This window comes from Dasypus novemcinctus, chromosome 29 (assembly GCF_030445035.2).
Source record: "Dasypus novemcinctus isolate mDasNov1 chromosome 29, mDasNov1.1.hap2, whole genome shotgun sequence".
Taxonomy (NCBI): Eukaryota; Metazoa; Chordata; class Mammalia; order Cingulata; family Dasypodidae; genus Dasypus; species Dasypus novemcinctus.
This window is the reverse complement of record NC_080701.1, coordinates 19,537,769-19,561,502: the sequence shown is the minus strand read 5'-3', so window position 1 is coordinate 19,561,502 and position 23,734 is coordinate 19,537,769. Positions and strand designations below refer to the sequence as shown.

At 40.4% G+C, this 23,734-nt stretch overlaps 1 protein-coding gene across 1 annotated transcript in view; it reads right to left on the bottom strand.

The window, feature by feature from the left end:
* KCNU1 (potassium calcium-activated channel subfamily U member 1) overlaps positions 1–23,734 on the bottom strand; it is a 163,617-nt gene that overhangs the window by 49,514 nt on the left and 90,369 nt on the right. Inside the window, 1 exon segment of the mRNA XM_058289816.1 lies at positions 20,696–20,813. Within this exon segment, the coding sequence (XP_058145799.1) occupies positions 20,696–20,813 (118 nt within the window).

The following is a 23,734-nucleotide window of genomic DNA, read 5'->3' as shown; positions in this document are numbered from 1 at the left end:
CATGTGTTATTTAGAAATGCATTGTTTAATTTCCAAATATTTCAGGGTTTTCCAGCTGTCTTTCAATTTTAAATTCTTTTTTAAGTTCACTGTAATCCTAAGACATACCTTTTATAGTTTGAATTCTTTTAAATCTGTTCATATGTGTTTTATGGACCATAATATAGTCTACCTTGAGGAGTATTCTATGCAAGCTCAAGAGAATGTGCATTCTCCTGTCATTGGATGAAGTGTCTATAAATACCAATTAGATCAAATATCTTTATTGATTTTCTGCCTGCTTGATCTGTCAATTATAGGAAAAACATGTTGTATTCTTCAACTGTATTATTGGGATGTGTCTATTTCTCTTTGTAATTATATCCATTGTTGCCTCATGTACTTTAATGCTCTGTTGTTTTGTGCATATATGTTAAGGAATGTTATCTCTTCTTGGAGAATTGACCACTTAACCAGTATATAATGCCCTTATTTTCCCTGATAATTTTCTATGTTCTGAAGTCTGATTCACCTTAAATTAATATATTACTCCAGCTTTCTTTGGTTAGTACTAGCATGATATATGTTTCTCCATCTCTTTACTTGGAACCTATCTGAGTCTTTATAATTAAAGTGGGTTTCTTGTACACAAAACGTAGTTGGCTTATGTTTTTAGAGTTCCATCTCCCTACTCATATTACCTATGTGATCTTGGATAATGTCCACTTTTTTTTTCCATTAGAACCTTAACCTACTAATCATACTTAATTTAAATTCCCAGTGTGTTTATTCCAAACTTGGCATCACACCTCAGTCTGGTGCTTATGTGCTTGCTTTGTCTCTTCACTGTGGGTTTTTGTTTTGTTTTTTGCTTTTTTGTGTGCCTTGTAATTTTTTGTTAAAATATTGGATAATATTAAGATAGAGAAATAGGCCTTTAGTGTAAAGTTCTATGTTCTGGCTAGTAGTTGCAATTTGTTTAGTGCTTGCTGTAGCTATAGTTTGCACAGGCTTCAAATTCCCTCTAGTGTCCTTGTTTTTGTCTCCCCTCATGTCTTTGGGTTTCCCTAAGAACTCCTTATTAATAGTCTGCTCTTTCAAGTGTAATGCACTGTTATTGTATTGGAGCCCTGAGTGTGTGATAGGAGAGTGATGGAAAGAGGAAGCATTCTATAATTTTATGATTACATTTCAGTGTTTTACTGGAACAATGGCTTAAGTCTGTCATTTACAAGAAGATCTTAGCTGTGGTAACTTGAGGCTTTTATGGATTCCAGAAAATCATGTCCTTAGAGCTAATACATTCATGTGGGTATAAATCCATTGTAGGTGGGACCTTTGATTAGGTTATTTCATGGCTTAGGGTGGGTCTTCATCCTTTTACTGGAGTCCTTCATAAAGGAATGAACACAGAGAGTAGAGAGGAGAAAGCCATAGTAGCTGAGAGAAAGCCAAAGGAAGCCAGAAGCTGAAGCAACAAAACCTGAAAGAGAAAGGAGAGACCAGCAAACACTACCATGTTCTTTGCCATATGATGGAGGAGTCCAGGATCTGGACCAGCAACAGATCTTCAAAGAGAAAGCATTGCCTGATGAAGCCTTGATTTGGACATTTTCATGGTCTCAGAACTATAATCTTGCAACCTAATAAATCCCCATTGTAAAAGCCAACCCATTTCTGGTATATGGCACTCCAGCAGCTTAGCAGACTAAAACATAACTTTATTTTTGCCCACTCAGGTGAGACAGGAAGGATAGTGGGAAAAATGTCCTCCCTCCAGGGATAAGGTTCTGGTAAAGGCTTTTCACCCGGACAGTAGATCTTTGTTATAATAGGAAACCCATATTTCAAAGTGGTTACTTTTCTCCTACCCTGCCAGAGCCTCTGAAGGGATTTTCTGCAACTCTTCATTGGAGAATTTGATGGGATTCCTGGAGATGGAACCCCCCAAAATGGGAGTGCCCCCTCTAAGCCTGTAGCCTCCAGAAGTTTCTCACTCTAGCAGGTCTGCACTCAGCCTCCAGCAATTCATCAAACTTACCATTTTAGTGTTCCTACCAATTTGTGGCTCCTGGACCTCCACTCCGAGTAAGAGCACCTCAGCTGCTACTCTCTGGCTCTCTCTCTCTCTCTCTCTCTCTCTCTCTCTCTCTCTCTCTCTCTCTCTCTCTCTCTCTCTCTCTCTCTCTCTCTTTTTTTTCTCTCTCTCTCTTAAGGATTTAGGTGGAAAGTTTGCCCTGCAACCTCAGTTCTCCAATGGACCAAGGAAAATCTTTGGTTTTCAGTTCTTGTTGTGTGGACTGGAGTGATGACCTCAAATGTTTTTACATATCAAGGCTGAAACCAGCAATTTGGCAATGGCTTTCCTTATTCTCTATACTACAAGGTTCTGCCATGCCAGAATCAGGCAGCTTGGTTCTCAGATTGGTTCACATCTCATCACATCCCATCTACCTATTTAACCTGAGAACTCCTTTCAGTAATTAAATATACTTTCTTTATGGGTCATTATGATGTGATTTATGACATGAGTGTAATTGTCAGAATTACTGTGGGTAATTAAAATATGAAGTGAATGCTGCCAGAGGCTTCAGTCACTCTTGGTGCCCTCATTAAAAATCAGTAGCTGACCAAATTATAAATAGACTGGTTTGTACAAGTTCCTGGCAAAACCTAATTATGAAACTTATCCTTATTCTATCAGAACTCATTCCATTAGTCATGCAAATTCTGAAAATGATTAAGTTATTTTATGTGCTGGAATTGTGGAATTAATAAAGAGGTGGGTAACAGTAATTAGACATTACTATGAGACTTTATTATATCAGGCCACTGTGGGTCAAACTTGTATCTCTCCCTGACCCCATTCTCCAACACACTGCATACACACATGCACACACAGACCATTAAGGTAGTTTAATGAGGGATTTAAAGGTTTTAATGAATATATAGTATCTTTTCAATGGGAACCAAAATAAGGAGGAAGAGGATTTATAAACACTCCATGAGGGATCATCTTGGAAACAATGGGAGAAAGATGTCTTTCTCCAGGAAAGACAAAGCCCCTCAGGGAAAAATTAGTTATGATGAGGCTTTTTCAAGATATGGCAGTTGGAAGAAGAACAAGTATGAATTTACAGCTCGAAGGAGTTTTAGGTGATCATGTGTCATCTCTTCCCCAAATTTTACAGACAGGGAATTTAGCCTAGAGAAATCAAGGGACTGCCAATCAGTAAGAGAACTGGTTCAAGCTTAGTGGTATGCTTCTCTTCTTTAATGTGTGGTAGGCCAATGGCTGATAGGAAAATTGGTGAGCACCAAAGGTTTCTCGTCACAAGACTGGATGAGAAAATACTGAAGGCATGTCCAGATGTAGTTTGCAAGACAGAGGAAAACCAATTCACTTCTTATTTAGCTGGTGATTCATGGCCTCGTCTGAGACAAGAAAATCACTACATGGAAGCATGGAAATTGAGATGCATTTTCAAAAGCAGCTAAGAACTTTGAACAAAATCAAGCAGTAGATCACTGGGGAAGCAAAACTAAATAAATACAGTTTAAAAGAAGATGGATGAAAGAAAGAAGAAAAAAAGAGGGATGCAGCCCTTATAGATAGATGCAACATCTATGGGATACAGGTTTATATATTTTTAGCCTATTGGGCTCATCATTGCCAGTTTTCTGGGGGAGAGGGAACTTCTGCAGATGCTCTTATTAGTGTGGGGGAGAATGGGAGAAAAAGAGCAAGGGTGAGAGAGCAACATTGAGAATGAGAGAAAGAATAAGACAGAGAGGAGAGGTGGGGAAGGAGGAAGAGACAGACCAGATTTGCATTTCTCATGGGATATAGAAATTCCAGACCTGCATAATGAATCAACTGCCTTGATCAAGTGGCTCTCTATCTGCAGTTCACCCTTTTATACGCACTTGGATTAAAGGCAATAAGTTTTCTGTGCTACCAAAGAGCGAGACGTCAAACGAAAGACAGCAAAGCTGTGAACTTTGCCTGGAATAAAACAGCTCTACTCGGCCCTCCCTGTATTATGTGTAAATGTTGTCATTTATATGGGCTTATCCAGAAGACATCCTCACTCAAATGCAAGAAATAACCAAGCAGAAACTTGTATGGAAGGCCCTTGGGAAGATGATATAAAAGGAGACTGGAGATAAGGAACTAGAGGCACAGTACCCGAGAATAGGTTTGGTTCTGGGCAGGATACTGAAGCTCTCTTTGGTGTAAAGATCAATCCTGGGAGGGTCGTTATGGCAAGAGACGGAAAAGGTAGGACTTGATATTAAGGGCTCTGGGTTGAGGCGATGGGTAATAGAGGAGGATAAACTCATGAAAATGCATGGCTTTATAGGAGAAAGGACAAGGGTCTGGTTGCAGCATGGTGATTGGAGCATGGACCTTTGACAGATGTAGGGGCCATTATATTTTAAAGTGAGTGAGCGTGTGTTATTTGATTTGACTTTCTGCAGAAACACCATGGGGTAAGCAGGAAACATATTCTGCACATTTTATGATGATGAGAAATTGGCACGTGCTTAAAGTCCCAAGCTTAATGAGCAATGAATTGGGGTTCCAGACACCCAGACTTGGTGGTTTGGTCCCTTGGCTGTCCCTCAACAATAGGCTGCTATTTTATAGCACTACTCAAAATGGATGGAGTGGTGGGTAGGGAACGTAAACAGGGAACGTTTGTCCATCCTTCCGCCCTTCTCTTAAAAAGAGGGGTGGCTTTTTAGTGGGTCAGTTTTCTCTCCCCCTTGAATGGAAGCACAGCCTAGGGACTCTGCGAGCTGTGCGGGCATCAACTAGGGCGCTCCCTGGCCCCAGCAGAGGACAGCTAATGGCTCCCAAGGGCACGGTGCACCTCGATACGTGTAAGGCCTTGGAAACCTCTGTGGCTTCCTCTTCCACGAGCAGCTGAAAACCTGCATGGGCTCCTTTTCTTTTTACATGAACCCCAAGGACCCTGTACAGATTGCTCAGAATCCTTTGTGTTCTCCCACAAGAGGCTTGGGCATTAGTCATTCACTCAAGGAATGTGAAATCCTTTTGTAGGTCTCTCTCCCATCTTTTTTTTTTTTTTTTTTTTTTCATTTCAAATTTCCCAGCCTTTGAGGAAGAGAGTCACACGACACATTCACCTCCAAATGTAGAGGGGTCTCGGCAAGAGGCACTCGGGGAAAATGCCGTTGAAAATAGCACGTGTTTTTCACTGGAGCCAACCACAGTCACCTCATCTCTTGCCTCTTGAAACCCAAACAGGGTGATTGCCAGTCAGGGATTCCAGGCAGCTGGTGGAATTGGCCTAAACAATCTGACAAAGTGATCCCTTTCCTCAACAGCAGCTTCTGCACCTCTTTCTCTCTCCTTTTTGCTCGAGAACGCACAGTTTTTGCACTTGTCCTTCATACAAATAACTGGAGGGTGGGAATTATTCAGAAAGCTCATGTTCGACACCCCATCTGTTCATTTCTGACAGCAATATATAATGTAAGGCTATAAAAACTTGAAAAATAATGCAACATAAAAAGGGATTGACTCAGCTCCAAGAGGCCATAAATGGTAACAAATACCCCTGGATGATTTATTTCATGCTGTAATCTTTACAGTAAGTCATCTTTCAGACATTTCCTTGTGACAGGTTTTAATAATATTAATGCCCAGAGCAATCCAAATCATCACCAATAGACGTATTTATCAAACTGCCAATCCGAGTAAATGAAATTCTATAAGCAATAATGTAACATGTTTAAAGGAAGCTAATAAAACAAGTCAGCAGAGAAATATTACTTCAAAGTCTTCTCTCCCTCTAATCCAGTCCTGTGTGTTATACAGCCAAAATGCAAATCTTTCCATACTTGATTTATTGCTCCAAAAATATCAGTGACCTTTTCCCAAGCTTCTGTATATTCACTCTCACACATCCATAAAGCCTGCTGTGCATCCTGCCAGAGTAGCTGAACACTGGAGAGGTTAGCATTTATTGCTTTGTTTGTCTTGCCTTTGCACAGGTTCTTGACTGGCAGCTGTAGCGAATAACACGTAAGGATTCAAGCCTTATTAAAAGGTAACAAATATCTGAGCCATAAACCAAGTAGAGACTCGAGGTAGGCCTCCTGTGAAGACCTGAGAAACTGGCCTGCATGCTGAGTCCTGTTAACATACCCATTCCTAGGTAAATTTCATTTGAGGGAGAGTCGACTTGCCTTTTCCTTCCATCAGGCTTGCTTTGCCTTTTACTCATTAGCTGCCATACCGTGCAGATCACGGTATGCCAGCTGTTGAAGCATTTGGTATTTCAAATGCAGCCTGGAATCTGCTTCCTGCAGGAAGCCTTCCTTATTAATGTCATTAATTTTCTGACCCCTAGCACAGTACCTGACCCCTCCCTCGATGCAATTTTCTAATTAATGAATCTGTGAAAGCACAAGGCCCATCAAAGGCACTCACCAAATATTAGCTGGAAATATGCACTGCATTTATTTATTCTGCCCATTCCACAATCAGTTGATGGCACAGTTTTCCTTGCATGTCAGACACAGGTTTTTGAGGTTGGATTTATTGTTTAATGGTACCCCAAATGTCCACTACACCGTGTACCCTGTGATATATACCACACCTTAACTGACATATTGTTTGAAAGTGTTTTTTATACTTCATAGTTCTTGTAAGTATTTGGAGCGAATCATCTGATGTGTCTCTCAAGCCCTTATCTCCTTGCTTGTCCAAGAACTGTCTCATTTGGTGGCCAGGATTGTTCCCTTTGGCTCCACTTCCCTGGATATGATTGGACAAGCGAGGGAAACCTTATTCAAGCTAAGCCAATCAGATGCTTTCTTCCTATAACAAGGAAGTGGGATACCAGGAAGTTGTCACCTAGTTTCTAACACTGGAGCTGGAGTGTGGCTTTAGGACAGCAGCGGCCCTCTTCTCCAGCACAGAAAAGTACAGGAAGCTTTGTCCAGAGGATCAAGCCAAGACTCAGCTCACATGGCCCAGTGGCAAGTACAGCTGAGAGTGGCTGCCTCGGTGCAGACACATTTCCATTTCTTGGTTCCAACACCTCCTGAAGAGCAATGGCATTTTCTATCTTTTAGCGTGTGTTAGGGGTTGCATTGTGTTCCCCAAAAAGATGCGCTGAAGTTCTAAGCCCCATTTCTCCAAATGTGACCTTATTTGTAAATAGGGCCATTGCAGGTAGAATTCACTGGGGAAGGATGGGCCCCAAATCCAATATGGCGGGTGTCTGTATAAGAAGATTCTGGAAAGGAAAGGCCATGTGAAAGCTGGGGCAGAGATTGGAGTTGTGCTGCCACAAGTCAAAGAATGCCTGAGGCCCCCTGAAGCTAGAAAGAAGCAAGGAAGGATCCTTCCCTAGAACCTTTGGAGGCAGCAGGGCCCTGCTGACACATTGAAGTCAGACTTGCAGCCTCTAGAACTGGGAGAGGAAAAAGTCTCTGCTGTTATAAGCCGCCCACTGGTACTTTAGTACAAAACAGCCCTAGAAAACAAATACAGTTTGCTTGTTCCATGATTCCTTATTAGACATTTTCTTTTCTTTCTTTAGTTTAAATGAGTTTTCATTACTTGCAACCAGTTGGACATTACTTATAATGCATATATTTTGATGATAAATCAGCTTTTTAAGAGACCATATGACAGACATATTTTTGTTTGAAAGGAGTTCCTTTCTCATAAAATAAGGCTGATATCTTTTTGGAGTGTAATCAAATAAAAAGCCTTGTGCATCTTGTTAATCTAGGGTATTTTGATTTGAGCCATGGAGTACCCTTGGAATGTAGTAAGAATTTACTAGGCAAATGTGGGAAAGGAAGAACATTCTAGGCTTATGCATAAGACCAAGGAGGGGAAAAACCACAATGTGTACTTGGGGAGGGACACAATGGAATGTAGTTAGAGTTCAGAGGACTTGGGGAGAGGCAGGGACCGTCTGATGACGGGTTTTGATCTCATTCTTAAGAGCACTGGAAAAACACTGAGTGGGAGCAATATTGTCAAATTTTCATTTTTCGATACACTGCTCAAGAAAGTACAAAAGTTGATGTGGGGAGTCCAATTCACGGGTTGTTCTAGTGGTGTTCTAGAAAGAGAAGGTGGTGACTTGGATGGGGATTAGAATAGAAGATGAAAAGGGTAGAAAAATCCAAGAGAAAACATGAGGATTGATTGAATTTAGGAGAAAAACCTTTCTCACAGCTGCCTCCCTGGATTCTTTTAACCCTTTATGGCTAGCTCGGGTGCTAGCAGTCCGTGGAATGGCTGGGCTCATGGTGTGCTCCTGTCGTGTATTTGTTTTGTTTGGCTTTTCCTTTTTGCCTACCTTAGAGTGGGTTACTGAGTGCAGTTACTAGAGGCAGGATAAAAATAAGGTCCTTTCAGAAATTCTGTAATTTTTCCAAATTTTTCCAAATTTTTCCAAATACCAAATTAGGGGAAAAATTTGGTATCACAAAAGTATACTGCAATTCACCTGCTTTTCCTAATTCTTTGTGTCTTCTCTTCCCTTCTCACTCTCTTTCTCTAATGGTGACACACATTCCTGTCTAGTGATTCTCAAGACAAAATCAAGCTAGTCAGGGGTTACATTATTTCAGGGTTAAGGAATAGTTGGAGAAGCAGTAGTGGCTCAACTGACAGAGTGTCCACCTACCATATGGCGGGTCTAGGGTTCGATACCCAGGGCCTCCTGACCTGTGTGGTGAGCTGGCCCACGCGCAGTGCTGCCATGTGCAAGGAGCGCCGTGCCACACAGGGGCGCCCCTGTGTAGGGGTGTCCCACGCGCAAGGAATGCACTCCTCAAGAAGAGCTGCTCTGCGCTCTAAAAGCGCAGCCCACCCAGAGTGGTGCCGCATACATGGGGAGCTGACGCAGCAAGACGATGCAACAACAACAACAAAAAATGACAGTTTCCCAGTGCCGCATGACAAGAATGCAAGAAGGTATAGAAGAATACTTAGTACAGGGACACAGAGAGCAGACAATGGGGGGGGGGGGGGCGGGAAGGGGGGAGGGGAGAGAAATAAAATAAATTAAAAAAAAAAAGATAGAGTTTGAATAAAGCTCCTGTTTCCTGATATTTTTATATTCTTGATTACAGACCCCTTTCCCTCAATTTTCAATTACTATTTTATTCCTTCTCTACTCTTGCTTTTCATTGATTCTCACACAAGATTCAGAGGCTGAAGCAGTAAAATGAAGGAGTGTGGGGGGGGGGCAAGGAAGGAAAAAAATTGGGGGAACTCCACAGATCTGGAAGTGCAGTATGAGGGTCTGGGAAACAGTGAGTGATTCATTAGGAGCTGCTTTCCTTTAACAACCCCCCTCCCCAAGAAGAAGGTTCTAGATGAGAAGGTAGACCTAGAAAGATCTTTGATCAGTTCATGAAGACTGTTAAAATTTTTTTTTTCTTCTGTGTTGTTCTTCCTGAGCCCAAAAAATCCTAAGCATTTAGAGAAGTCACACCAGCAGAATATCTCAGCCTACATGTTGGATCAAGTGTTAAAAACTTCTCTTTGACCTTGAATAAAAGGGGGAAATGGCAAAGACAAATGAGGTGATATGGCTAAGAGTCTTCCAAAAAGAGTCGGGAGGTCATCAGAGGGGTCGCGCTTATGCATACCTCAGCAGGACCCCAGATAAAGCCAAAATAGATACAACTCTAGGTACTGGTTCTCCTGAAGGCTACAGAGATTCACAAGGTATACAATCATGCCAGATGGATTTGGAGCTCTGTGCCATGTCAGAGGGCTCTACTTTGGAATTTGTGCCCCTGAGTGTGACGTGAGCTGGACTCAGATGTGACTTTTCTACACATGCCTCTTCTGTCACTTTCACTGAACCTGCGGTTGGCACTAGGGATGGTCCATGCTCAGGAAACTTGAATCTCTGGGCTGCCCATGTGCCAGCTTGTCCCTGAGCCTCAGCAGAGTGGCAACTCCTACTCTCTGGTTCGATGGTCTTACCCAGGTCAGCTAACAGGGAGGTGAAGATGGCCAAACACCACACCAGGGAATCAAGAGTGCCTACAACTGCAAGCAGAGGAATTGCATCCATCATGCATGTGGAATCTAAGCCCCCTCTTTATCTAGAGGTGGAGAGGACATCACCATCCCAGGGTCCACAGAATGGAGGAATAAAGTATGGACTAGAGTGGACTTAGTGATATTCTACTATAAAACTATTGTGATGAGTAATAAAAGAAATTTTAGCATCGAGGTGGAGAAAGTGGCCACAGTAGTTGCTGAGGGCAGGGAGAGGGTAGAAGAGAGGTGATATGGGGCATTCTGGGGATTTTGAGTTGTCCTAAATGATATTGCAGGGTCAGATGCTGGCCTTTATATATCCTGCCATAACCCACTGAATGTACTGAGGGAGAGTGCAAACTACAGGGTAAACTATTATCTGTGTAGGGCAGCAGTGCCCCAAAATGTGTTCACTGAGTGCAATGAGGGTGCCACAATGATGAGGGAGGTTGTTGGAGTGGGAGGAGTGGGGTGGGGAGGTGAGGGGTATACAGGAACTTCATATTTTTTAGCATACATTTTTTTGTGATGTATATTATCTTCAAAAACTACAATTTACAAAAATAATGTGGTGGGGAGTGGGAAGTGGGTTTTATGGGAACCTCTTATGTTTTATGTTTTTTATGTTTATTAATTCCTTGTGATCTATTAATTAAAAAAAAATAGAGAAGTCACTTGACATAGGCCTTTGAGTTTGAAAAACAGACGAGTCAGTCACCAGGATGGTTTCCTTAATATGTTCACCGAAATCCCTACAGACAGCTGTTCAAAAAAAGAGAGAATCTACGTGAAGAGTTAAGGGTCTTATGCTATTGGGTCCATTGATTTTTTTTTTTTAAACCTACCTCAGAGCTTGTTTCTGGGTAAGTTTAATAGATACAAGATGGAAATCAATTACTTTGGGCTGGATGTGGGAAGCTGTGGGCACAGAGGTGCTGAGAAATGTTCTTGGAAGTGTAAGCTCACAGACCAAGCAGATACTTGACATGGCCTTCTAAGCCTTTTTAATTGTCTTTCATCTCTGAGTCATATCTAAGTTATTGAAAACTGGTTTCCAACGCTGATCCACAGAAGAGCTTCTCGAATGAATGAAACAGAAATCAATTGAAGGAAAACATTACCCGTGGTCCTGGCAGCTGAATACCTATGCCACAGGCAAATGCTTCATGAAACCCAGGATGTTGAAAAGGCCCAAGAATGTTCACATTTGCCAGAATATTCAGATTCACTCCCAAGCAGCGTGGAATCCAGGCATCAGTTCGGTTGGTTTTAAAATTAACCAGAATACTGCAGTTGGAGAAAACCTAGCTAATTGGTCATTTTTAATGAATTAAAGAACTAGCAATCTTAAAGTGCTCTTTACTTGTAATAAAATGCAAACATAAATGTATATTAATCATAGTCATTGCATTCAAGAAATAAAAACTGTGATCATTTTTATGATGGAAGATCACTTGCCTTGCTTTCAATAACTGAGAACAAGATACATATCATATATATACATATGTACAGATGATTGCTTTACTGATTCTTATCTGGCAAAACCAAAATCTTTCCAAAAAGACTAACTTATTTGCAATATGTACCCTCAAGATTCTAAAAAAAAATATTATGTATTAAAAATGCCTTCTATTATCTAATCTGAGCAGTCTAGGAGAATTCTGAGACTGAAAACTGCAGCTCATTTCATTCACACTTATCAATTTCTTTACTGGTTTTTAAACTAACTTCCCCCCTCCCCCCCAGGGTCCTTAAATGCAGATGAGTTATAACCACAGCTACACTTCATTATGGGGAAACCAAGAGCATAGACAGCAGCCTGGCTGGGTTCTGGGTGGAATCAGGAGGGCCACGGCCCCTGCACGGGGGCATGGCCTTGCCTGACCCAGTGGCCATGCCTCAGAGAAGGTCCAGCTCAGTGGGCACGACTCTGTGGTCATCTGCCCAATGAGTGCAAGGGGTGCCACCTGTGCCTCTGACCCCCCAGGAATGCTGTGTCCATCTGGTCTGAGGACAGAGCTGTGCTCTGACTATGATCCAGGGAATAAAAAAAACTCCAGATTTTAAAATGAAAATAAATTAAGGGGTTATTTCTTTCCATGGAGATTCCCCGTAGAATTCCATATAATAAGCTACTCCCATAGAGCATGCAACAGCACAACAGTTGGAAAAAAGATCTGATTTCCACATGTTCTGAGGAATAAGACTATTGCTTAAAGAGAGGCGAGCTTGTAAATTTAAAAAAATGGCAACTGGTAGGCATTTCCTGGGGCTTAGCAGAGAACAGAGTAGGTTTCCAGGGAGCCAGGTTATTTAGTTTACTTTTTAGCACTATCTGCAGCTATATTTCAGAGTGATATAAGTAAAGTACCTGTTCCTTTTCATTTGGCAGCAGCAAAGATCGCAGGGAAAAAAATAAATAAGAACTATGTAATCCCCACGGTGTAATCCTACGGTGTGGAAACTCACTTCTCTTAAATACCTCCCTCTGGCATAATTGACTTTTCATGTGCATTTTAATAATGATATTTCAGCAGGTTGCAAGAGAATTTTTTTTTTCTTTTGTTGTTGTTGTAAATTATGGTTTGGGAAAAAAAAGTGTTATAAATCTAATTACATTTTCACTTATATTAACAAGTCAGCACAATCTTCCAACATGTTTACCAAGCAATTCCAATATTTACAGCTGACCTAATTGGTTGTGGGGTAGAAGCAACGAACGGTATTTTACTGTCCTGAGAGCTGCGCATGTGCGGAAGACAGCTGCTGAGTTGTAAAGCTACCCAGCAACTTTCAAGTTTTGCCTGCCTTGTGTTTGCCTCTGCGCTCAGCTCTAGAATGGGGTAAGGGAGGGAACAGAGAGCAAAAGGGAAGTGGGGCCCTGGAGAAGGGGAGGCATTTGTAAAGTTAAGTTTCTTAACCCTCTCCTGGTAAGAAAGATTTTCCCAATTATTTAGAGCTCTGCTACAGACTCAAAACCAACCTGTTCTTGGCGGCTTAGATGAAAAGTTAGAGATAATTTCATGAAAGCCAGTTAAATATTTGGAAAATATCCCTTCCATCTGATACCAGGGAGGATAATTACGGTCTTGTGTTTGACTTTGAATTTGACTGTCAGAATCAGTATGATATTTGGAAGAAAAGTATGCTTCTCACCTAGGCTTAAAATTCTTGTATTCCCATATCTTTAGAGAAAGGGCTAAGGAGGCAAAACAAAAAACAAAAACACTTCTTTCCAGTTATGTGCTATAGTTCTTACCAGGCAAAACCCATATTGCTTGTTGGAGAGCCTGGAACTGGATCTACCTCTCATGTTACCAAACTTGAGTGGCAACATGCTACAGCTTCGCCTGTCTTCAGATTTGCCTTTAAATGATTTTTATCTGAGTCCTCTATCTTTCCTACACATGGTATCGGTGTTAATACAAATGTCGAAGGCTAATACAGTTTTATCAGAAAGCTACCTTGTGGCTGACTCTCCAGATCATGGGTTCGATAATTCTGGGGGACAATCCTGTCGCCCGTGTAGTAAGAATTGCTAATGTTCATCGAGTGCTTCCTCATCAGCCCCCTGGCTGGCTCTACTTGTTCTACAGATGAGAAGCCTGAGCCACGGAACAGCAAGTGATGTGACCAGGTCGCCCAGTGCAAAGTCACAGGGGCTGAGAGCGGAATCTAGACAAGTCTCTTCTGGAGACCCCGACTTAGCCTAAAGATTGGGCGGCCTCCTCTACTATAGCAGAGCAGACAATAGGCTTTGGGGCATGCGCATAGGTGTAGCCAGGTGGTACTTACTGGATACTGCTAAAAACCATACCATCCCTTTTTGGTTGACACCTGAAATTCCACTGTTAGGGCTTTGTTCCTCAGCTAAAGTCCTTGATGCCTGTTGCAAGACATACTACTCTTGGAAGAGTTGATATTTTAAGGTTCAAATAGTAGATGCTGATGGGGCCAGAAAGTAGCTGGGTTTCTCTGAATGCCTGAGGAAGATGATGATGGGTGCCACAGAGAGAATTAAAAGTCTGCAGGATTTGCTACTTCACATTTTCCCCTGGAAACTACGTAAGTCTTTTCCCTAAACTTGAGGAGAGATTTTACTTAGAAACAGTGACTTAGCGTCCCATAATCCTCACTGTGTCTTATCAAGTTGGTCTTTTATGAATAACAAGGTCTCTCTCATCCTTGCCTTTGAGGAAATCATAAATGAGATGAAGAATGAAAACATGCAAATGCTAATTACTTAACGCAAATAAATATGCACACTCAGTAAATTATCTGTCATCTCAGTTTATTTTTATTCCCATGATATGGGGGCTGCTTCCTTAGCTTAGCCAAATCAAGTGAAATTTACATATCCACAATCCCTAGGAGAATTTGACTTCATTTTTCTTAAGACCTGTCCACAGATTCACAAAGTGCTTTAAAAAATGCCTTTGTCTCTCCTTTACCATAACCCGTTAAGCCAGTCAAAAAGAGGGTAAAGAAGACAAGAATAATGGGAGGGATATGCTGAAATTTCTACGGCTCAACTCTGATGCTTTTATGGAGCATGAAGCTATTTTGTCTTCTATTTTTAGGCAACAAAAATAAAAATATTGCTTGTTAATCTAAATAAATCATTCACTCAATAAATACTTGATTACATATATAGATATGGTACTTTGCTAGGGTTGTGGCACATTGCATCTCTGAAATCTCATTTTTGCCTATAGATATAGATAAGAACTTTTTTTCAAAAAGAGGTATTTAGAGGGCCTGGAGAAAGCACCCACTCATTCTTTCTAAATTCTTATTCCTCTAATCCTTGTAACCCAAACTCTTCCATCTGATTTTGGAACACAAACTCATTATGACTAAAAATACATATTTCTTTAGAGTCATAACTAATATACAGATTGTCAGGGGCCAGTAAACGTCTCATGATTTCGAATGATGGAAAAGTTATGGTAATGGATAGTGATGCACGGTAGCACAATGTTGTGAATATAATTAAAACTACTCAATTTTATATTTGAAAGTACTTAAAAATGGGAAATTTTCGGTTTTGTATATGTGACCAGAATGAAAAATAGAACTGTACAATACAAAGAAAGAACCCAATGTAAACTATGGACAACAGTTAGTAGTATAGTTATAATAAAATTGTTTCATCAATTGTAGCACTGGTATCACATTAATGCGAAATGTAAATAACAGGAAAAAAGGGTGTATGTGGAGGAATATAGGGTAATTTTGTACTTTCTGTATGATTTTTCTGTTAGCACACAACTGCTATAATAAAAAGATGAAAAATATAAGAAAATAATATATGGACATTTCTTTACATCTATATCTATGTTTATGTCTGCCTTTATTATCTATCTCTAATCCTATTCCTATAATTATATGGGGATATATTTTGTTGTATTGTTTGCTTTGGCCTTTGTATGGAGATTTGAGGAAGATACTTAGTAAACTTCATGACAGATGTGCACCACTGCTAAGTGATTCTTGTGGATCCAAATAACGCCATCCATTGAAAGAAGGAAAGCATCTTTAGAGGTTCTGAAATCTTGAGTTGGAAACCATGGGACTAGAACATACGTACTATTTGGATTCTTGAATAAAGGTAGAATCGGGAGAAGAAATGCTAGCTATGCAGTATTAATAAATGTGTATTTCTAGAGCACAATTTGAAATGTTTCAATAAGATTATACTCAGTAAGTAAATATGGATGAAAGAACCAAAGCCCATGCCTGCCTAGAAAAGCAGTTTTAAAAGCTTAATATAAAGGAAAGGGAAAACGATAGCACAGATATTATCGTAAGACCAGTTTCTGTAGAAAGCTCAGCTACAACATGGAAAGGGAAAAATAGCCATGACTAGTGGATTTACAATCGTCTACCTCTGAAGAGACCCTGAAAGTTGGTGAATTGAGCCAGTAGGAGTTCAGACAATGCTGAGGCTAAAGGATGATGCAGCTGAGAGTAAAACAGGAAAAGGGTCCAGCTTCCTTTCCCAAGAGAACCGTGTGTGTGTGTGGTGCAGGGGCATGGTACCTGGGTGTGCCCTGAAAGAGACAAACATTTTCTCCCATTTGGGTGGATTTCCCCATGCCCTTTTGGTCAGTGCACTTCTCATACCAACATGCAACTAGTCTGGCAGATGATATGCTGGCACTCCTTCTGGACTCAGAAACTGAAGGTTGCCATGGGATCAGTGGTGCTGGAAGGCACTGGGAATTAGCCCAGAGAGAAAATGGAACTACCATGGAAAAGAATGTTCTGGAAGGAGAATGGCAAGCTATATATAAGTAGAACTGGAAATGGCAAAGGGTCTGCGCCAGTGGGAGTTAGTGTATCATGATCTTCACTACAAACCTATTTATACACCACTGATGGTCTATGGGCACTGGGTGGTAGACAGAGAACGAAACCTTGGAAGGCCTTGAGCCACACACACCCTCCAGGTGTGAAATAAACTGGAAATGCACGGAAATCTAAGATGAGGTCATGGGGTGAGTAAGAATAATAACAAGAGCCATTTCCCCTTGTACTTTTAGTATGTGTTAGGCATGACACAAAGACTTAGTGTGCTTCCTCTTATTCAGTTCTCACCATATTTGAATTATTAGGTTTTACTATTGTGGTCATTTTACAGATGAGGATACTGAAGCTTAAAAGTTAAAAAGGATGGAGATATAGGGTTCATGCATGCCCTAGGCGCTGCTGCCCATGGCTGATATTTGTGGTCCACTCGGCCTTTACAAAGCTATACTGAGGTGGACATTGGGAAATAAAAGCAAAAATAACATTTGTGGTCCCTGATTTTTCTAAAACACTGTAAAGAGTACAGAGATGAAGTTGATATTATAAATAAAATCTCATTTACAGGTATCACCAAGACGTAGTGGGAAAGGAAGCTTCGTGGAAAAGTATTTAAACCTCAGTATAGAGTTTTAAGGGTTGAATTAAGCAGACTCAGAGGGAGAATTTCCAGAGAAGAGCTGATATGTCCAAAAGATGAAAAACCATTCTATTAAAAACGAGTTCCTCTCCTGACCCTGATCTATCATAAACTGATTGGAAATTTCTGTTTCTTTTTGTTTTATTGATTAAATATCTATTGATGTCTACATGAGATTATAAACATTTAATTTTTCAAATAATGAATGATTTAGCATGATCATGGAGTTATCAGTCAGTCAGTATGAATCAATTGTATCTAATTCTTGTCTCCTCTGATTTTTAATCAAAGTCAATTTTACTAAAGAAGTAGGTTTTGATAAGAAAGAGAGAGAAGATGGTAAATAATTGTGGAACATGTAAAAAGAGGAAGAGTTCTTCTAACTTAGTCCCCAAAGTATAGTGGCTATAATAGTGAAATTGGAAGCTCAGGCAAAGGCTCTCTAGCAGTGGATAAGATGCACTTATGCTTATCATAAAATTTTGCATTGGGCTAATTTATCCCCCTGAAAGGGAAGAGGAAATAATCATATTATCTTTCCTATATTATAATACATGAACCTTTGTTTCAGTGACACAGAACTCAGGCAAATGTAGCTAGTGTTTATTCATTCATTCAACAAATATATATTTAACTACCATCTATTAAATGGGATTTTGTGGGTTGACCTGAGAACCTAACTGCTATTTATAATATTGCTTATTCTATAGACACCAGAGATGCAAAATAAAAGAGAAATTGGGCTATAACTTTTGCATGAGTTAACGGCTGTCTGTATGGCTTCAAGTACTAAGAATAGAAAATGGTTTTTGGACTTACTGAAAAGCCCACTGGTGGCCTGAAAATTGTACTTTAAAAGCATCCAGCCTTTTGGCAGCAAAACTGTAAATAATACTATGCTGTTTGGGGTATGTGAATATAAAACTATAAACACGCCAAAAATGAACTGCAAAGAAGTACCTCACATTTCACCCTTTTCCCCAATAATGCCTACTTGTCTCTGTTAAGCCATCCAGTCTGTTTTACCACTCATTGTTAGCTGGGATATATATGCGTCAATTTGCTAGCTAGAGTTATCTTTGCCCTGTAAAAAAATCTTACTCTAGAGTACTAAGTGGGAGCAGGATCTGTCATTGATCCATTAGCACTATCTTTAAATCAACTGAGCTGACCGACTCCATTGATGAAATATCACAGAAATTCACCCACAAATGGCACTTATCTATTCAAGTGTATGCCACTGTCTAAGAGATTCAGCAGTTGTCCCTAATGAGTTTCTTTCTCCTTTCTCCTTCTTTTTCAGCTCTGAGGTTTATGTGAATGTTGGTTTTGGTTTGTTTCAAATGAAGAAGTGCCAGTGAATTAAGCATCATCTATGGAGATGATCTGGATGGATTATCATCTCTGTTCAGCTTTGGGGCTTTTAAAGCATATTTGGAGAAACCCAATGAGTTTCAGAGCTTACAGACTCAGTCTGCAGAAGGACCAAACCTTCTGCAGGATCATATCTCCTGCTTCAGACTCTTTCTTCGTTCATCAGAGAAAAAGGAAGAATTAACGACATGGGGAAATAACAATAAGTTAAATTATTTTGTTTTTTTTTTTTAAATAGTTGTTCTAAAGAATGGTGGTACAGGTCAGTGCCCCTTAAATGGCTAAAATGGTACTTAAGGATTTTCTGTGAGTTTTGATTATGCATGGATTGCCAGTCCCCTATTATCACAGAGAAGACACAAGAAAGAATAAATGAAAGCATAAACATGGTTGGAGTACTTTATGTGTTATCGCATATGTTGTCTTTATAGCCTCAAAACAGTTTTCACATTGGAATCATGTCTCTGCAACTTTGCATTAAGATAAACATAATGTGCATACATATATACATGCATGCCATGCACAAGACCAAATTACGCAAAAGGTGTGCTTTGAAATTTAAGATGTTACTTCTCATGGCTCTCTACTATAAATTCTTACCTCTAGTCAGGTTAGCTGGTACCCCCATGCCTGGCCCATGTCACATCTTTCACAGGAGTTGAATGTCCTGCTCTTTTCTACCTCTCAAATCCTTTAACATCCACCTCCACAGAGAAGCTTTCCCGGTCACTCCAGCCTCCTCCTCTGAACTCTGTCTGAATCACCAGTGCAGTGCTGGAAGGAAAGCTGCCTCATTGGGCCTCTGATTTGTTTTATACAAATAGGTCTTGTTTACTCAACTAGAGGGCTAAAACATGATCCCTATATCCACAAAAGCATCAAGCATCACGCCTACTCAGCACTTAGAAGTATGGAATAATTACCTATAAATAATCATTTCAAAAGAAAAGACAAATATCCGCATTTGCCAATGCTAGGATGTAGCTGTTGTGTTATGGGAAGGAGTGAGGCAAAATATGGATCCCAGACATTCCAAAGCACCTTTCCTCCAAACTGTTCTTAGTCCTTTCCCGGGGTTATCTTGCTTGGTTTAAATTCCTGGTATGGAAGGCTAGGAAGGGCAGAAAATAAATCCCCAGGACTTTCACTCCCTCTTAAAAAGTGCATGCATAAAGTGATGGAAACTTTGGGGACTCAGAAGCTTGACAGCTGCCTTCCACCATGGGGAAAGTGCAGCAAATCTTCACTCACCAGACCCATCTACCTGGACTCCTCAATTAAACAGAATGCTTCCACATGCTTTATAAGTAACGGGTAAATGACAGCAAAAACAAGATCAAGAAAAGTATTTGTTTCAAATATCAACATCCTTGAAAGACTCTGCCCTGACTATTAATTCAGCCCAATTTCATACACCTTCCTGGATGTAAGAAGTGATAATTGGAATAAAAATATTTAGTGAGCACCTACTATCTGCCAGGAATCAAGCAATCTAAGTGCTTTAGATACCTATTCTTATTCAATCCTCAAAAAAATTCCTATGAATTATTAATTACTATTGTTCTCACTTAAGACACCAAAACTGAGACACCTAGAAGTAAATCACCCATGCAGTTGACCTTGCCCAAGGACACAGCGGTTAAAGCTGGCATTTGAACTTAGCTTGTGTGATGCCAGAGCAATGATTATATTCTGCTGATAATAGAATATTTACCCTTAGACAATCACAATTATTAATCATTAAAGAAAATCTTGCTGGCATATTACAAGATATGAAAATTGCCAATATATTATAATTTTCAACTAAGTTCGGAGTGAGTAGAACTTTTGGGTCAAACCTCTGTCTAAAATCAGTTAAGCAGATTATCCTCTCTGTCCAACCCAACATTCTGGTTGATAGAGGTTTTATTGTAGTAGTAAGTCTAGGGCAAAGAAAAGGGGGAGGAAGTATTTGTTGATAGTAATCTCACTATCAATTTGTTGGAAATAAGGCATAGATTAGTAATAGAAAAACCATTCAGAAATAATTGAAATTTGGCTCTAATCCACACTTATAGAATACCTGAAAAGAGATCCGAAAAAAAATTGAGTATAAATGGTTTTCAGTCACCTTTGATCATCATAGGAATAGATGATTTGAGCAATAGTGGGAGGAGGGGGCATACATTTGCTTAGCTTAATGATAAGGGGGTAGGGATTTCTTTGGTTTGGTGAGGAACAATAACATTGGTCATTTCAGGAGTTGATAATGTAGCTATTCTTACATGAGTCACGTTTTTTCTGCCCAAGGATTCTTAGGAAGCCATGTGGGCTCAAGTTTCTCCGGGGGCTCTTACCTGTTGGCTACGCTTGAGATCATAGTTATGTTTGAGTGTGTCAATGCAAAAGATTCCTCTTCTCTTAAGCCAACACTGAATTCCTTTGTGGGTCTTTTCACTGTCACTACTGATGTCCCTGTAAGAGCATAGCAGTTTTCAAGAGTTGGCATGATATCTCCCTCAAGAGGGGTTTTTGACCATTCCCATTGTCCAAAACTATTCTAGGCCCTTGAGCAGACAAGGAGAGGCTTGAGATCCTTACCTACAGATTCATTCAAAGAGAATGAGTTTTGGCGAAATATTTAATTTCCTTCAACAGGGTTAGAAAACAGGTACAATATATGTGGGAATTTCAATTCTCACAGATATTATGCTTATGCTTATGTTATGTTATGCTTAAATAAGTTATGCTTAAATATTATGCTTAAAATAAGAACCTATTGAATTGCTGCTGTACCTTTCTAATACATCACCCCTCCTACCACATCCAAGGGTGCTGCATCTGGGGAACCTTTCTGCTAAAGGCAAGATTCAGAACCAATTTGGGGCTCTAAGAAAGCATTGATAGTTAAGTCCCTTCTTTCCTCTACAGACCCTGTTCAGGCTGTAATTCATTCTCCTTGGACTTGTCTCCCTTTTATTTTATTTTTCTTCAAAGCTTCTTTATGCCAAACTTTAACTTTCAAAGAATCTTGATCTTGCATATGATATGTTCCAAAACCTTTGTGATTTCAAAATTTGAAAATAGCACAAAAGCATATAATTTACTCACCTGCTTAATGGGGCTAATACCACAATTTCAAAGGGTGAATATGAGGATGGGCACAAGAATGTTTGAAATGAATAGATTAAGTAACTAACATGGAGCTGACATAGGAGCCATTACTTCTTTTGGCACCCATAAGTTGATATTCAATCATGCCATTCTCACTCCTGAACATAGATTCAACCCAAGAATCCTTCTCAACACAGTGGGCTAGAAATGATTTTCAATCAACAAGATTTGGCATTTGGTATTGTGGTAGCAAATAGCCACCTAAATGATACTCTGGAATTTCAATGTTTGTGTTTCACCCTTCTTTGGAGTGTCCATTATCTGCTTGCTTGAACCATTTTGCTGGGTGATCAGACATGGGGAGATTGAGCAGAACTTACCAAGGAGATGGGAAAAGTCAAAAGGTAACCATTACTACCATTCTTTTTCCCCAGCCCAAGTGGAGAAAAGACACCTTGACCTTTCTTCTTATCTCAAGTTAAAAATCTTCTCTGCACTTGGAACAGTCTGAATGGGGAGCTTACAAGTCTTTACACCCACCAATCATCTCATTTTGAACATTGGCAGACAAAAAAACCACACAAATATCTTGATACCCCTCTCTTTTTGATGTAATTTTTTCCAAACCATTTTAATTCATAAGAAACATCAAGTGAGTCAAAATATACTTCTGGCAAGAGGGAACATCCTTTGGATACATGATTTGTCAGCTTAAGTCAGCAGTCATTGCATTACACAGGTGTGCTAAGAAGTAGGCTTGGTATAAGATTGCTGCCTACCTGTAATCCCCAGAAACCTTCACAGGATTTTCAGGTTGACTAATGGTTTCTTCTTTTGTGGTTACTTTTTGCCCTGGAGGGAATGACTTGAGAAGGGAACATCTGAAGAAAAACCCGAGTGAGGACTAGTTGTGTTACCATCTGTCCCTCTTTAAAGACTAGCCAGCTTAGTACATGTGATGGAAGCTGAATTATGGAATGTACAAGACTGCATGCCCAAACTGGTTTAGGAGAAATGGAACTTTTGAGATGTCACCTAACTCTCCAGCCAAAAACATTTGCCAACCATTAAAAAAAAAAGAGGGAAGAGTAAGTGGGTGAGGTAAATGCTATGTACAATCCATTCAAAACTTTTGCTAAAGCTTTGAACCCTCCTTTGTGTCATTCTTAATAAAACCTCGACTCAGAAGGATTATGGGAAGATAGTAGAGTGGGATGCTCCAGGAATTAGCCCTTCACGAGGCAATTACTAAACAGGCAGGAACTGTCTGAATCAACTACTTTGAAGCTCCAGAGTCCAGTAAAACACTGTATAGTAGCAAGGAAGAATGGGAGAAAGTGGCTGATACCTCATGGTAAATACCAGTGAACTGCTCTCTAGGCACCATAGTTGCTGGTGCCCATCCCCCACTCTCATGTTAGGCGGCAGTGAGGTCCAGCCAGTGGTGTAGCTTGCTGGTGCCCAAAAGGGACAAAGAAATGCATTTCCCCAAGATCCAGGGTGGGCACAATCCAATTGCTGACCGTGACTTTTAATTAGTGTCTTTGGATTGCTGGAGCCCCAGGTCTGAGGGTGACCATTGTTCCAACCCACCTTGGACAAAGGTAGTAAAGGAGAGTTAAAGACAATATGCTTCCTCAGAGATGCAATGGACAGATGAAGGGCTGCATTTGCTGGGTAGGTCAAGAAAGTGCAGCTTTGGGGAGTGGCGGAAGAAGCTTCTGGTACCTCTCCTGGTCTTTCCATCAGCATCTTTCCAGGGCAGTTTAGGTCCATCCAGGGTTCCCTTTGTGGGTCCCTGGCCTTGTTCCAGATGGGAAAGACTGACTTGGGAAACTCCTCTTAAGTGTGTCCCCATTCCAGAATTTGCCATCCAGGCAAAAGCAGCTTCCCACATGGAAAGCAGTGTAAGAAAAAACTGAGACAGATGGCTGGGGCAAAAGTTTACCTGCTTTAAGTCTGGAAGTAGATCAACCCAGATAGGGAGAAAGTCTGTCTGCTGGGAAGGAGAGATGGCATTCAAACTCCTGTAAACAGGGAAATCACCTAAACCACTAGCAAACTCAAACTGAGGAAAGATACAGGTCCAGAAGAGCAGGATAGATCTTCCTGATAGGAGGGCTGACCCTCAGGAAAATCTCTGTCATAGCACCAGCTGGTTACAAGCTCAAGAAACAAACACCCCAGAGAATAAACTCCAGAGTTAATATTTTTGAATATTAAAATGCACAGTGTGCAACAAAAGATTATGAGACAAACAAAGAAATAGGAAATGATGGCCC